General features: G+C 37.0%; 1 protein-coding gene across 2 annotated transcripts in view; it reads left to right on the top strand.

Moving 5' to 3' along the window:
* LOC114608106 overlaps positions 1–5,156 on the top strand; it is a 47,524-nt gene extending 42,368 nt beyond the window's left edge. The window contains exons 5-7 of one of the 2 annotated variants that reach the window (XM_028752147.1): positions 3,104–3,186; positions 3,807–3,945; positions 4,679–5,156. In XM_028752147.1, the coding sequence (XP_028607980.1) occupies positions 3,104–3,186; positions 3,807–3,945; positions 4,679–4,801 (345 nt within the window). In that variant the 3' untranslated portion in view covers positions 4,802–5,156. Of the gene's footprint in view, positions 1–3,101; positions 3,187–3,806; positions 3,946–4,678 lie in introns of both variants that reach the window. The other variant, XM_028752077.1, reaches the window with a different exon arrangement.
* The last annotated feature ends 10,181 nt before the right edge of the window (positions 5,157–15,337 follow it).

The following is a 15,337-nucleotide window of genomic DNA, read 5'->3' as shown; positions in this document are numbered from 1 at the left end:
CACACACACACACACACACACACACACACACACACACACACACACACAAGTATATAAAGACAAGATGGTAAGTTTGTTTTGTTGTTGTTGTTGTTGTTTGTGCATATATCAGGTTTCAGCAATCACCACTTTTATTGGACAATTAGGGGTTCATCCCTGGCATAGACTAATTCTCTCAGTTGTCTATAGTTTCTTGTCCAGGTGTGTGACTCCATGAGCTTTTCTTCCTCCCATATTAGCATGTCCCACTGATGTTGCCATTCTTAAGATCCTGTTTATACAGACATTTCTATGACAGACTGTTTTACAGAAGATTTCCTGGTAGTATAGTTGTTAAAATCTTTCTAACCTCTTTCTTTGGTCCCTGAGCTAAAGATACAGGAGCTGTTGTGTAGATGTATCCATTAGGGCTGGGCTCCTGAAACCCGTACAATAAAGCTCTATATTGTCCTCAGTTGAGATCTTCTTTGATGGTCTGCATTTGCTGGGAAGATAAGCTTCTTTTATCAGGGGTCACCTGTGGATAAAAGGACAAGATTCCAAATGTAGGCAAGAATTAATGTGGGTCTAGTAAAGGGGCAGATCTCTTTTAGATACAGGACTTTTGTAGTCCTAGGTTAGGTTTTTAAGATAAGACATGGTTTCCCTTCTGTTGGATGGGCCTTAAATTTAAATAAACAACTGTTGCTTACTGTACTTTTATGGGCATCTTGCCATGCTGCTCATTGTTTTGGTTCAGAGGTATCATAGATAGATGGGAAGGACTATTAATTATTTCCTTCCCTTAGCAGCTTGAATAGTATTTTTTGGTACCATGATAGGTAGACCAGGCCTTCCGGTTATGTGCAGATCAAATAATCTGGGTCTTGTGTCCCAAGTGTGAAGTATTTAACAACAGGAGCTTACCTTTAACCTCCTGAGACAACCCAGGGCAAAATCCATTGTCAATATTGTTTGATGAGTCACTCGGACTACCCTTAACAACTGTTTTTAAAATTTCTCATGCATAGTACTGAGGTTTCTGCCAGTCTACAGTTGTTTACAGTGACATTGTCAGCTCTAGTGGCAATATATATATATATATATATATATATATATATATGCACATATACTTACATGTACAATTTTTGGTAACTATAAAATAATAAGATTACTTGAAACTTTTTCAAAAAAATCAGCTATTTCTCTCTTCTCTCCTTTTCCTTCTGTAATGACCTCCCTTCCCTTTCCCATTTGGAGCCTAATTCTCCATTTTTCCTTTTATACTTTCTGTAAGCTCCCTTCTGTTATTCCCTTCATGATTCTCTTATACACTAGTGTTTTCTGAGGTTGCTCCATATTGTGTACACAACATCTGAAGATGTAGAACTAGGAAAAGCAAGTGAGAGAACATGTGTTTGTCTTTCTGAGTCTGGGTTTCCTCACTCATTATAATCTTTAAAAAGTGAGGTTATTAGCTGAGAATAAAGATCATGGAGAAAGATTTGGAAGCTTGGGGAGATTGTAAGAACATAAGACAATTGTAGTATAGGCTGAATAGTGTTTCAGTGTCAAGGTTTTTTTAAATCATCAATTTTAAAAGATTAACTACCTCTGAGAAATTCAGATTTTTGTTCTCCACGATGCAGTGTTCTTCTGGTTCCAGGTATTATTTTCATAGAGATGGCTTGTATTATATAAAAATTGGGAAAACATCATTGACATTCAGGAAGAGAAAGAACAGAATGCTTCCTTGTCTGTGACTTTCAAAAGACAGGCTCTTAGGCTGTTCTAGTTATATTAGATGTACCTCCACATCCTAACGCACATATCTATTTGATCATTCTTCATATTATCATGGATTTTACTTTAATTTTTTTTTGTATTTATGAAAGAAACACAGATGATGTTTATGCTCTTTGAGTGTTTATTTAAATGTTATATCTGGTAGCTCCTGTACCTTTGTATCCCCAAAGTATTCCTCCATGTGGCTTTCTCTTTGTTATTTAAAAATTGATGGGGTAGGCTACAAATTGCTTCATGGTGTATTGGACAAATGTGCCCTCTACTCTCTCTGCATCAACATGAATGTAAAACAATGAATCCCTATTGTTGAGTATGATATCTCAAATTTTTATAAAATATTATATAAAAGAAATGGTTTTTGCTGGGCGGTGGTAGCGCACGCCTTTAATCCCAGCACTTGGGAGGCAGAGGCAGGCAGATTTCCGAGTTTGAGAGTTCGAGGCTAGCCTGATCTACAGAGTGAGTTCCAGGACAGCCAGGACTACACAGTGAAACCCTGTCTCGAACCCCCCCCCCAAAAAAAAGAAAAAGAAATGTTTTTCATGGGGAAAGTAAAACCCACATGGATCATGATATATCTGACTATTGAATCTGTGTAAGTACATGAGTTGTTTTATAGACTATCTGAAACTTCTTGTTGTCAAATTAGGTGTATCAAAGTAGCTATTTAAAGTTTTCCTTAATTTTTAAATGGCTATCTAAATGGCCACAACACAGTATTGTACCTGTACTCATATCTTGTTTCAAAACTGGACTGTTACAAGTCAGCCTTCATGCATTTGAGGTATTTTGGTCTTCGAGTTCAAAGACTTATTCAATTGATTTTCATGGATTTTCTTTTTTTAAAAAAATGTACAATATAGTACACTATAGCTGTCTGATGCTGTGGTTCTGTATTCAACCTAAATTTTCTCTCCCAGAGCTATTTTGTCATAAAACTGTTGTATCTATGGAGGTTTCCACATTATGACAGTTGAAAGATGGGCTTAAATTTAATCTTTGTTAAAAGTGTTAATGCTTAGATTGTGTCTGAATTGTAGCTCCCATTTACACTGGTTCAGAATGACATTCTATATCACTAGATAGGTGACAGATGATAGTTGTCAGATAGCTCAATTAATAGATGCTTGAAAAGTTCCTAATATTTTTGCTTACTTTTATTATATGTCATTTTGTAGGAAGTGATTCAGCACTATCATGATACTTAGATATTAACATGGAGATGCAATGTGAGTTATTTTACACTATATTTTCACATTTCATTAAAAACTTTACTAACCAATTTCTCTCCCTCTTAAAAAAAAAAATCCCTGTGCAGAATCCATGGAGTTTATCCCACCAGGAAGCCTTTTCTGGAACTTCTTTTTCTCCATCATCACAATTATCCAGAGCAAATTCCAAGTAAGCCATCTTATTCCGTAAAAGGGAAGTGGAAAGTACAAATACTGAAAAAGAGAGACAAGAGTATCTTATTTGGGTAGAATTTCTTTAGGCAATTTAAACTTTTTCATTTTTTTGTTGTTTTGTTTGTTTTTTGGATAGGAGGTAAATTTGCAGAGAGAAACAGGCATAGTTAGAGATAACACTGTTTCCAGCTGTAAATATCTATATGATGATATTTCTGACAGTATAAAATATAGCTCTTTAGCATATTTTCTGAGGAAAAACTCAGAAATGACCAAAATTTAGCTGTAGAATATTAAATGCTGTGCATCCTCATTTAAGTATCACAACTTCTTAGCCATTCTGAGAAAGAAAATAGTGACTATTCCTTATCAAGGCTTTAGGTTTTGTAATATAATTCAAAGAAAAATGGTTTTAGTACTTTCAGTCTTATGAATACACCATTATTTCATTATGCTTCTTGTTTCAATCTAATGACTTCTGCATGACTTCATCTTTTAAATATATAATAAAGTCATAGTAATCTATAACACCTTAACATTACATACTTTATATATAATTTAACAATATATGCATATTTTATAATTTGATGTATTTATTTTTTATTCTTAACATAGCTTTATTGCTCAAGAAAACAAAGAAGACAGTCTTTACAACTACCCATATCTTAACTGGAATGGTTCTCCAGGACCAAGTAATCCTTCAGTAAACTATGGAAACAATCATTTGCCAACAACGTACACGAAGCCAAACTTTGTATGTAGAAAACATTTCAAATTCCACTTATGGTTATCATCATTATTATTCCAGTACAGATAACAGTGAATAATAGAATTCATTATACTAAAATAACATAAAATCCGTGCAAATAAGAGCTTCGATGTTTATATAAATTACTATATCTACTATTTCAGTTTGTATAATTGGATTAGGAAATGAGAATCAAATAAATAAGATACATAATATAGAATAGGTGTTAATGTATATATAAGTGTGTATAACATGTTTTTGTATTCATTTGTATACTATAATTTATACATAAAATATTTAAATGTGTAATTATTAGAAGGGAGATTTGAAAACAATGCAAAGTGATTAAATACAGGGAGACTTACTTAGGTGTGTATTAACATTCATCTTGTACAGTAACAAAATGAACTTTGATAGTATCACAAAACTACTCATTTCCTTAAATACATGTTACCCAGCAATGCTTGCTTCTTTTACTGAATAGATTCTGAGTTGTACAGTATCAAAGCCAGTTTAGAGGAGTTATGGTACAAGTATTTAGTGATTATTTAAAAGCAGCTAAAATTCATTTACTAAAAGAAACACTTTATTGGTTTAAATAATTATGGACTTATTATGGTAATTAAACATTTTAATGAAATAACATGCTTAATTTTCTAATTCAATATTATATTTAAGCAAGCTTAAACATTTTATCAAATTTAATGTAATTACTTTGATATGTTCAACTTCCTTGCAGGATTTTTCCACATCCGGGGTCCCAAGAGCCGCGTATCCTCCAAAAGAAAAGAAATATTCAGTTTATGAGCGATCAGAAATCCCTTACAAAATTGGTCGTGCAAACATGATATCTAACTACTAATTTCCCCATGGAGAAAAATAAACCAACATACACCAATCTTGTTTTATATCAGGAAAACATGACAAATATGATTTCCATGCTCTACATACTTTGTTTTTCATATAATTATGATAATTGGTTTCTTTATGCCTTGGAATTTTTTCTTCTTCGACCCCTCCTGAAGACCATAATGCAAACCTTTTATTTCTTCTATCCAATTCCATTATTTCATCACATACAGATATTCATTATCTCCAAATTTTGGCACAATATCTGTATTTATTCATGGAATTCTTTAGTATGTTCAGTGAAATGAAAAAATATCACTTGTAAACTGCTTATAAAAAAGTAACGATGAATAAAGGCATCTATTGGCAATCCTGATGACCTGAGTTCAAACTCGAAGATTCATGGGGTAGAGAAAAATGTGGGGAGAAAGTGAGGTGTAAGGAAGAGCTAGCCCAAATAAAAGGTGGATAAAATTGTCATGTGAAAACTAAGACTTTGTTAGGAAATGGGAGAAAAGGGAATCCTGGAGGACTGGATAATGCTGCTCCTAAAAATCATGAGGTTTTTAAGCAAAAATTCCAGTGGTGGCTATAAAATATCATCTGATGAAAAGTTTGTCAGGGAGACTTCAGAGTCCCCCCACCCCATGCAGGCTCTTAACATTCCTTTTGGTTACTCACCAGAAACTAGTTGATAAGAACCTGTTGCTGAAGATACCAACACACCTTTGTTTCATGATATGGAGAAAACAAGCTGGAAATGAGCTAGTGGCTTCTTTCCTGCTGCATAGTTATCATAGTGTTGAAAGGTGTTATGTAGGGTACTAGAGAAGTGAAAGTGTTATCATGGGTCCCTCCATGTGTACTCTTTAGCTGGTGGTTTAGTCACTGGGAGCTCTGCGGGGGAGGCAAGGAATCTGGTTAGTTGATGCTGTTCTTCCTTTGGGGTTGCAAACCCCTTCAGCTCCTTCAGCCTGTTCCTAAGCTCCTCCATTGGGGTCCCTGTGCTCAGTCAGATGGTTGGCTGTGAGCATCTGTATTTGTATTTGTGAGGCTCTGGTAGAGCCTCTCAGGAGTCAGCTGTGTCAGGCTTCTGTCAGCAAGCACTTGTTGGCATCAACAATGGTGTATGGGTTTGGTGTCTGTATATGGGATGGATCCCCAGGTGCGATAGTCTCTGGATGGCCTTTACTTCAGGTTCGGCTCCACACTTTGTCCCCTTGTTTCTTTTAGACAGGTGCAATTCTGGGTTAAAAATTTAGAGATGAGTGGGTGGCCCCATCCCTCCTACTCTATACCTCCTGTAGTATTTTGTTCCCCATTCTAAGAAGTAACAAAGAATGCACACTTTTGACCTTCTTCTTCTTGAGCTTCATATGATCTGTGAATTGTATCATGGATATCCTGAGATTTTGGGCTAATATCAACTTATCAGTGAGTATATACCATGTGTGTTCTTTTCTGATAGGTTTACCTTACCCAGGATGATATTTTCTAGTTCCATACACTTACCTAAGAATTTCTAGAACTCATTGTTTTTAATAGCGGAGGAGTACTTCATTGTGTAAATGTACCACATTTTCTGTATCCATTCCTATGTTGAAGGACATCTGGGTTGTTTCCAGCTTCTGGCTATTATAAATAAGGCTGCTATGAACATAGTGGAGCATGTGTCCTTGTTTTATGTTGGAGCATCTTCTGGGTATATGCGCAGAGCCAGGAGTAATATAGCTGGGTCAGTCAGGTAGTACTTTGTCCAATTTTCTGAAGAACTGCCAGATTGATTTCCAGAGTGGTTGTACCAGCCTGCAGTCTCACCAGCAATGGAAGAGTGTTCCTCTTTCTCCACATCCTCACCACCATCTTCTGTCACCTGAGATTTTGATCATAGCCATTCTGACTGGTGTAAAATGAAATCTCAGTGTCATATTGATTTGCATTTCCCTAATGACTAAGGATGTTGAACATTTTTGGGGGTGCTTCTCGGCCATTTCATATTCCGCAGTTGAGAATTCTTTATTTAACTCGGTACCCCATTTTTAATAGGGCTATTTGATTCTCTGGAATCTAACTCCTCATGTTCTTTGTGTATATTAGCCCTCTGTTGGATGTAGGATTAGTAAAGAGATTTTCCCAAACTGTGGGTTGCTATGTTGTCTTATTTAAAGTGTTCTTTGCCTTATAGAAGCTTTGCAATTTTATGAGGTCTCATTTGTCAATTCTTGTTCTTAGAGCATAAGCTATTGGTGTTCTGTTCAGGAAATTTTCCCCTGTGCCCATGTATTGGAGGGTCTTCCCAACTTTCTCTTCTATTAGATTCAGTGTTTCTGGGTTTATGTGACAGTCCTTGATTCACTTCGACTTGAGCTTTCTAAATGGAGATAAGAATGGATCCATTTACATTCTTCTACATGCTAACTGCCAGTTGAACCAGCACCATTTGTTCAAAATGCTGTCTTTTCCCCAGTGGATCATTTTAGCCCCTTTGTCATAGATCAAGTGATCGTAGGTATGTACATTTATTTATGCATCTTCAATTCTATTCCATTAGTCTACCTGACTGTCTCTGCATGCATACCATGCAGTTTTTAATCCCAATTGCTCTGAAATACAGTTTAAGATCAGGGATGGTGATTCCCACAGAGATTCTTTTATTGTTGAGCATAGTTTTTGCTACTTTAGGCTTTTGGTCATTCCAAATGAACTTGTAAATTGATCTTTCTAACTGTATGAAAAATGGAGTTGGAATTTTGGTGGGGATTGCATTGAGTTGTAAATTGCTTTTGAACAGATGACCATTTTTACTATATTAATCCTGACAATCAATGATCACTGAAGATCTTTAGATCTTTTAAGATCTTCTTTGATTTATTCCTTCAGAGACTTGAAGTTCTTGTCATACAAATTTGTCACTTGCTTGGTTAGAGTCACACCAAGGTGTTTTATATGATTTGTGACTATTGTGAAGGACGTCCTTAACCTAATTTCTTTCTCAGCCTGTTTATCCTTTGAGTAGAGGAAGGCTACTCATTTGTTTGAGTTAATTTTATATCCAACCACTTTGTTGAAGTTATTTATCCAGTTTACAAGTTGTCTGGTTGGATTTTTGGGGTCACTTAAGTATACTATCATATCATCTGCAAATAATGATATTTTGACTTCTTCCTTTTCTATTTGTATCCTTTTGACCTCCTTTTGTTGTCTAATTACTCTGGCTAGGATTTCAAGTACTATATTGAATACATATGGAGAGAGTGGGCAGCCTTGTCTAGTCCCTCATTTTAGCTGGATTGCTTCAAGTTTCTCTCCATTTAGTTTGATATTGGCTACTTGTTTGCTCTATAATGCTTTCACTATGTTTAGGTATGGGCCTTGAAGTCCTGATCTTTCCAAGACTTTTACCATGAAGGGGTGTTGATTTTTGTCAAATGCTTTCTAAGCATCTAATGAGATGATCATGTGGTATTTTTCTTTGAGTTTTTTTTATATAGGGGATTATATTGATAGATTTGCTTATATTGAAACATCCCTAAATCCCTGGGATGAAGTCTACTTGATCATGGTCAATGATCATTTTGATGTGTTCTTAGATTCGGTTTGCAAGAATTTTATTGACTATTTTTGCTTTGATATTCATAAGGGAAATTGGTCTGAAGTTCTATTTCTTTAAGGTCTTTGTGTGCTTTAGGTATAAGCATAATTGTAGCTTCTGAGAATGAATTGGATAGTCTTCCTTCTGTTTCTATTTTGTGGAATAGTTTGAAGAGTGTTGGAATTAGGTCTTCTTTGAAGTTCTGATAGAATTCTGCACTAAAGTCATCTGGTCCTGGGCTTTTGTTGTTGTTGTTTGTTTTTGATTGGGATACTTTTAATAACTGCTTTTACTTTTTAGGGGTTATGGGACTGTTTAGATGGTTTATCTGTTCCTGATTTTTCTTTGGTACCTGTTGTCTGTCTAGAGAATTGTCCATTTCATCCAGATTTCCCAGTTTTGTTGAATATAGACTTTTGTAGTAGGATCTGATGATATTTTTAATTTCCTCAGTTACTGTTGTCTCCCTTTTCATTTCTGACTTTGTTAATTTGGATACTGCCTCTGTGCCCTCTGGTTAGTATGGCTAAGGATTTATCTATCTTGGTAATTTTCACACACACAAAGAAATAGCTGCTAGTATATTGATTATTTGTATAGTTCTCTTTGTTTCTACTTGGTTAATTTCAGCCCTGGGGTTGATTATTTCCTGCCTTCTACTCCACTTGAGTGTATTTGCTTCTTTTTGTTTTAGAGCTTTCAGATGTGTTCTTAAGCAGTTAATGTATGCACTCTACAATTTCTTTTTGGAGGCACTCAAAACTATGAGTTTTCTTCTTAGCACTGCTTTCATGTGTCCCATAAGTTTGGGTATGTTGTGCATTTATTTTCATTGAATTCTAAAAAGTCTTTAATTTCTTTATTTCTTCCCTGACCAAGTTATTATTGCAGAAAGAGTTGTTCGGCCTCCATATCTTTGTGGACTTTCTGTTGTTTTTGTTGTTATTGATGAACAGCCTTAGATCATGGTGATTTGAGAAGATGCATGGGATTATTTCATATCTTCTTGTGTCTGTTGATGCCTATTTTGTGACTGCTTATATGGTCAGTTTTGGAGAGAGCATCATGAGGTGCTGAGAAGAAGTCATATTCTTATGTTTTAGGATGAAATATTCTATAGATATCTGTTACATCCATTTGGTTTATAACTTCTGTTAATTTCACTGTGTTAGTCTCTGTTTATTTTCTGTTTTCATGATTTGTCCATTGATGAAAGTAGAATGTTGAAGTCTCCCACTGTTATTGTTTGATGTGCAATGTGTGCTTTGAGCTTTAGTAAAGTTTCTTGTATGAATGTGGGTGCCCTTGCATTTGGAACATAGATGTCCAGAATTGAGAGTTTGTTAGATTTTTCCTTTGATGGGTATGACATTTCCTTCCTTATCTTTTTTGATAACTTTTGGTTGAAAGTCTATTTTATTTGATATTGGAATGGCTACTCTAGCTAGTTTCTTGGGACCATTTGCTTGGAAAATTGTTTTTCAGCCTTTTATTCTGTGGTATTGTCTGTCTTTGTCACTGAGGTGCATTTCCTGTGTGCAGCCAAACATTGGGTCCTGTTTATGTATCTAGTCTTTTAGTCTATGTCTTTTTATTGGGGAATTGAGTCCATTGTTGTTAATCATCAGTGGCTGTTGCTTCCTATTATTTTTGTTGTTAGAGGTGGAATGATGTTGTGTGACTATCTTCTTTTGGATTTCATTGAAGATTACTTTCTTGCTTTTCCTAGGACGTAGTTTCTTTCCCTCCTTGTGTTGAAGTTTTCCATGTATTATCCTTTGTAGGGCTGGATTTGTGGAAAGATATGGTATAATTTTTTTTTACATAGAATATCTTGGTTTCTCTATCTAAGGTAATTGAGAGTTTTGCTAAGTATAGTAGTCTGGGTTGGCATTTGTGTTCTTTTAGTGTTTGTTTGCCATCTGCCCAGGATCTTCTGGCTTTTAGAGTCCCTATTGAGAAGTCTGGTATAATTCTGATAGTCTGCCTTTATATGTTACTTGATCTTTTTCCCTTACTGCTTTTTAATATTCTTTGTTTTGTGCATTTGGTGTTTTGATTATTATGTGACAAGAAGAATTTCTCATCTGATCCAGTCTTCTTGGGGTTCTGTAGGCTTTTTATATGTTCATGGTCTTTTCTTTCTTTAGGTTAGGGAAATTTTCTTCTATAATTTTGGTGAAGTTATTTACTGGCTCTTTGAGTTAGGAATCTTCACTCTCCTCTATATCTATTATCCTTAGGTTTGGTCTTCTCACTGTGTCCTAGATTTCCTGGATGTTTTAGGTTAGAAGCTTTTTGCATTTTTCCCTGTTGTGTCAATGTTTTCTATGGTATCTTCTACATCTGAGATTCTTTTATGTCTTGTATTCTGTTGGTGATGCTTACATCTATGACTCCTGTTCCCTTTCCTGGGTTTTCTATCTACATGGCTGTCTCTCTTTGTGGTTTCCTTGTTGTTTTTATTATTATTTTTAGACCCTGAATGGTTTTGTTCAATTCTGTCACCTCTTTGTGTTTTCCTGTATTTTCTTAAGGGATTTTTTGTTTCCTCTTTAAGGCCTTCTACCTGTTTACCTGTGCTCTCTATTTCTTTAAGGGAGTTATTTATGTTCTTCTTAAAGTCCTCTATCATCATCATGAGATGTGATTTTAAATCAGAATCTTGCTTTTCCAGTGCGTTGGTGTATCCAGGGTTTTCTGTGGTGGAAGAACTGGGTTGTGATGATGCCATGTAGCCTTGGTTTCTATTGCTTAGGTTCTTGCCATGGGGTTAACTCTGGTGTTAGATGGCCTTGATGTCTCTGACTAGAGCTTTTCTCTCCTTTGAACCTGTGTGTCTGTGACCTTAGGTGTCTCAGCATTCCTGGGATATCAGCTCTTCCCGGGCAGGATGAGGGTACAGAAAGCTGTGGCACAGAGTTAGCAACTGGGCTCAGATAAAAAATGGATGGAAGTTTAAGGTTGTTTAGTAGAATATAGTTTCCCAAGTCCATCTAAGGTTTCAACAATATAAAAGTTAGTTCTTTCATTGTAATCTGATATATCTCCATGTTTGCGTTTTAAAATGAATAATTTTCTCTTTGAAAGTGGGCTTTATTCCCAGCACACATGTGAAAGCTCACAGATGTCTATAATTCAACTTCCATAGAATTCTGCCCTCATGGAGCTCCACATGAATAGATGCATAGACATGCATCCGGACAAGACTCATAACATAAAGTAGAGAATATCTTATCTTAGTTTAAGTAGGAAAAATGTGTTGATGTGTCCACAAAGTTCATTTTGTCATTTTCATTCTGCACAATACCATTCAGCAATGTTCTTTTTCCCTTAAAAATTCACTCATAAGCATGAGGTACCTGAGTTTGATCTCCAGAACTCATATAAAAAAAGAGAAACCTCATCTTCTGGGCATGGTGGCATAGGTTTTTAATCTCATCACACAGGAGTCAGAGACAAGCAGGTCACAATGAGGCTATTAGTGACACCTTGTTTAAAAAAGAAATAAAGTTTAAAAATCTATGTGTAGTGTTGACAAAACTTTTATTTACTGCACTGAGAATGTGGAGAAGGATCCTTGACACTTGTTGGCCAGCTAGCCAACCCTTCTTGCTAAGTCTCAGTCCAGAGAGAAATATTCATTTGTTGTTGTAGCTGTTGTTCTTTTGTTTGTGCGGTTTTGAAGGAGGACAGCACCTGAGAATCTAGAATGTTGTCCTCTGACACACACACACACACACAAGTATATACCTTTCAGCTGCAGACTGGGTTTCAGGATCCCCTCTTCTGTGCATGCTAGAATGCTAGTTGGACTGCTCTCCTGCCAGTCTTGTATAGGTAACCACAACTGCTGTGAATTCATGACTGCAGTGGTATTGTCATATCCAGAAGACTCTACTGTCTTCTGGTCCTCCATAACATCTAGTTCTTACAGTCTTTCTTCCACCTCTTAATCATCCCTGAACTTTAAGGGTAGAAGAGTGGCATAGGTGTTCTATTTGGGGCTGATCACTCCACTGTCACCTCTTCTCTGTATTTTTAGTAGCTGTGAGTCTCGGTGTTGTGTGCTGTCCATTGCAAGAAGCTTTTCTCCTGAGATTTGAAAGCTGTACTAATATATGGAAATAAATTTGAGCATTATTTTTACTTTTGTTATCTTCATTTGTGAATATGTGTGTCTCTTTGTGTGTGTGTGTGTGTGTGTGTGTGTACATTCATGCACATGCATCCATGATGGCCTTTGGAGTTGATATTTTTCTATCATGAGAGTTACAGGAGCGGTCTGGGCCCGAGCATAGAGCAGGGCACAGGCAGCAGCTCCGTATCCAACCCCAGAAAACCGAGAGAAAGAGGGACTCCCAGGAGCTTTAACTCAGGCAGCACTCAGGTAAGGAAAAAGCAGCACTTGCCCCAAACAGGGAGCAACCGGGACCCACTGGGACCCAGGAATTCGCTCCTGGCCCGGAGCATGGATTCCATCCAGTCTGGGCCCGAGCACTCGCAGATCCCTGGAGGCAGCTCTGCACCCAGTCTCACAGAATCCAGAGGAAGTGGGGCTCTCAGTACCTCTATGCCAAGCAGTAAAACCCATCCCAAACAGTTCTGACACAACCTAGATAATAGGAAAGACAGACCCCAGTCAGAGACAGCACAGAAAGCACAAAGGGGATCCAGATGGCAAAAGGCAAGCGCAAGAACACAACCACCAGAAACCCAAGGTACTTGCCATCATCTTTGCCTAGTTCTCCCACATTAGAAAGTCCTGAACTCCCCATATCACCAGGAAAACAAGAACCAGATCTAAAATCACTTCTAATGATGATGCTAGAGGACTATAAGAAGGAAATAACACTATCAAAAAACTTGAGGAGAACACAGGAAAACAGAATGAAGTCCTTAAAGAAACACAAAAATCCTTTAAAGAATTACAAGAAAACACAAACAAACAGATGAAGGAATTGAACAAAACCATCCAGGACATAAAAATGGAAGTAGAAACAATAAAGAAATCACAAAGGGAGACTACCCTGGAGATAGAAAACCTAAGAAAGAAATCAGGAGTCATAGACACAAGCATTGCGAACAGAATACAAGAGATAGAAGAAAGAATCTCAGATGCAGAAGATACCTTAGAAAATATTGACACAACTATCAAAGAAAATGCAAAATGCAAAAAGTTCTTAACACAAAATATCCAGGAAATCCAGGGCACAATGAGAAGACCAAACCTAAGGATAATAGGTATAGATGAGAGTGAAGATTCCCAACTTAAAGGGCCAGTAAATATCTTCAACAAAATTATTGAGGAAAACTTCCCTAACCTAAGGAATGAGATGCCCATAATCACACAAGAAGCCTACAGAACACCAAACAGACCAGATCAAAAAAGAAATACCTCCAGTCACATAATAATCAAGACACAAAATGCACAAAACAAAGAAAGAATTTTAAAAGCAGTGAGGGAAAAGGGCCAAGTAACATATAAAGGCAAACCTATCAGAATTACACCTGACTTCTCACCAGATACTATAAAAGCCAGAAGATCCTGGACAAATATCATACAGACCTTAAGAGAACATAAATGCCAGCCCAAGCTACTTTACCCAGCAAAACTCTCAATTACCATAGACAGAGAAACCAAGATATTCCATGACAAAACCAAATTTACACAGTATTTTCCCACAAATCCAGCTCTACAAAGGATAATAGCAGGAAAGCTCCAATACAAGGAGGGAAATCATACCCTAGAAAGAGCAAGAAAATAATCCTTTTCCATCAAACCCAAAGAAGATAACCACACAAACGATGTCTCCACTATTAGCAAAAATGACAGGAAGCAACAACACCCTCTCCTTTGGATTCCCCAATAAAAAGGCATAGGCTAAGGGACTCGATACGCAAACAGGACCCAGATTTTTGCTGCTTACAGGAAACCCACCTCAGTGACAAAGACAGACACTACCTTAGAGTAAAAGGTTGGAAAACAATTTTTCAAGCAAATGGCCCTAAGAAACAAGTGGGAGTAGCCATTCTAATATCGAATAAAATCCACTTTCAACTTAAAGCTATCAAAAAGGATAAGGAAGGGCATTTCATACTTGTCAAAGGAAAAGTCAACTAACATGAACTCTCAATTCTGAATATCTATGTGCCAAATACAAGAGCATCGACTTCCATAAAAGAAACCTTACTGGTCTCAGACTAGAAGAGTGAAGTACCAGGGTCAGGATGTCAAGCTCTCATATCCTTCCGAAAGCAGGAAAGTCCCCACCTACAAATAGCCCCACCACTAGCAGTGCTTGCTGCCATCAGTTTTCTTTGCTTGATAACAGCATGAGTGAGACCCCGAAGTATCTACAGAGGATTCGAACTACATTCACTCAGGAACAAGTGGAGATATTGATGCTCATCTATAAGGAGACTCCCTACCCAGACAGGAATCTGAGGATGAAATTAGCATCACAAATGAACGTAGAGCCCCTAGCAATACAGATTTGGTTCAAGAACCGATGAGCAAAATGCAGGAGAATCAAACTTATTCAGAAGGAACTAGGGCAGCAGCAGTCACCTGGAGTCCCAGAGCAACACAAGACATCACTTCAAGTCCTAGAGCAACACAAGAAGTCACCTCAAGTCCAAGAGCAACACAAGACATCACCTGAAGTCCTAGAGCAACACAGGAAGTCACCTCAAGTCCAAGAACAACAGAAGTCACCTCAAGTCCAACAGCAACAACAGAAGTCACCTCAAATCCAAAATCAGAAGTTATTACAACACCAACACCAGCAGTCACCTCATGTCCCACTTCAGCTATTTCAACCCCAACACTGGCAGTTACCTCAACTCCAACACCAGCATTTACCTCAAGTCCAAACACAGCAGTTACTTCAACTCCAACACCTGCAGTCACCTCAACTTCAATGTCAACAGTCACAAACTCTTCAATGTCAACAC

The sequence above is a fragment of the Grammomys surdaster genome, unplaced genomic scaffold, assembly GCF_004785775.1.
Source record: "Grammomys surdaster isolate TR1022 unplaced genomic scaffold, NIH_TR_1.0 61, whole genome shotgun sequence".
Taxonomy (NCBI): Eukaryota; Metazoa; Chordata; class Mammalia; order Rodentia; family Muridae; genus Grammomys; species Grammomys surdaster.
Note: the sequence above shows the minus strand (reverse complement) of the source record. Positions and strands in the feature narration are given on the sequence as shown.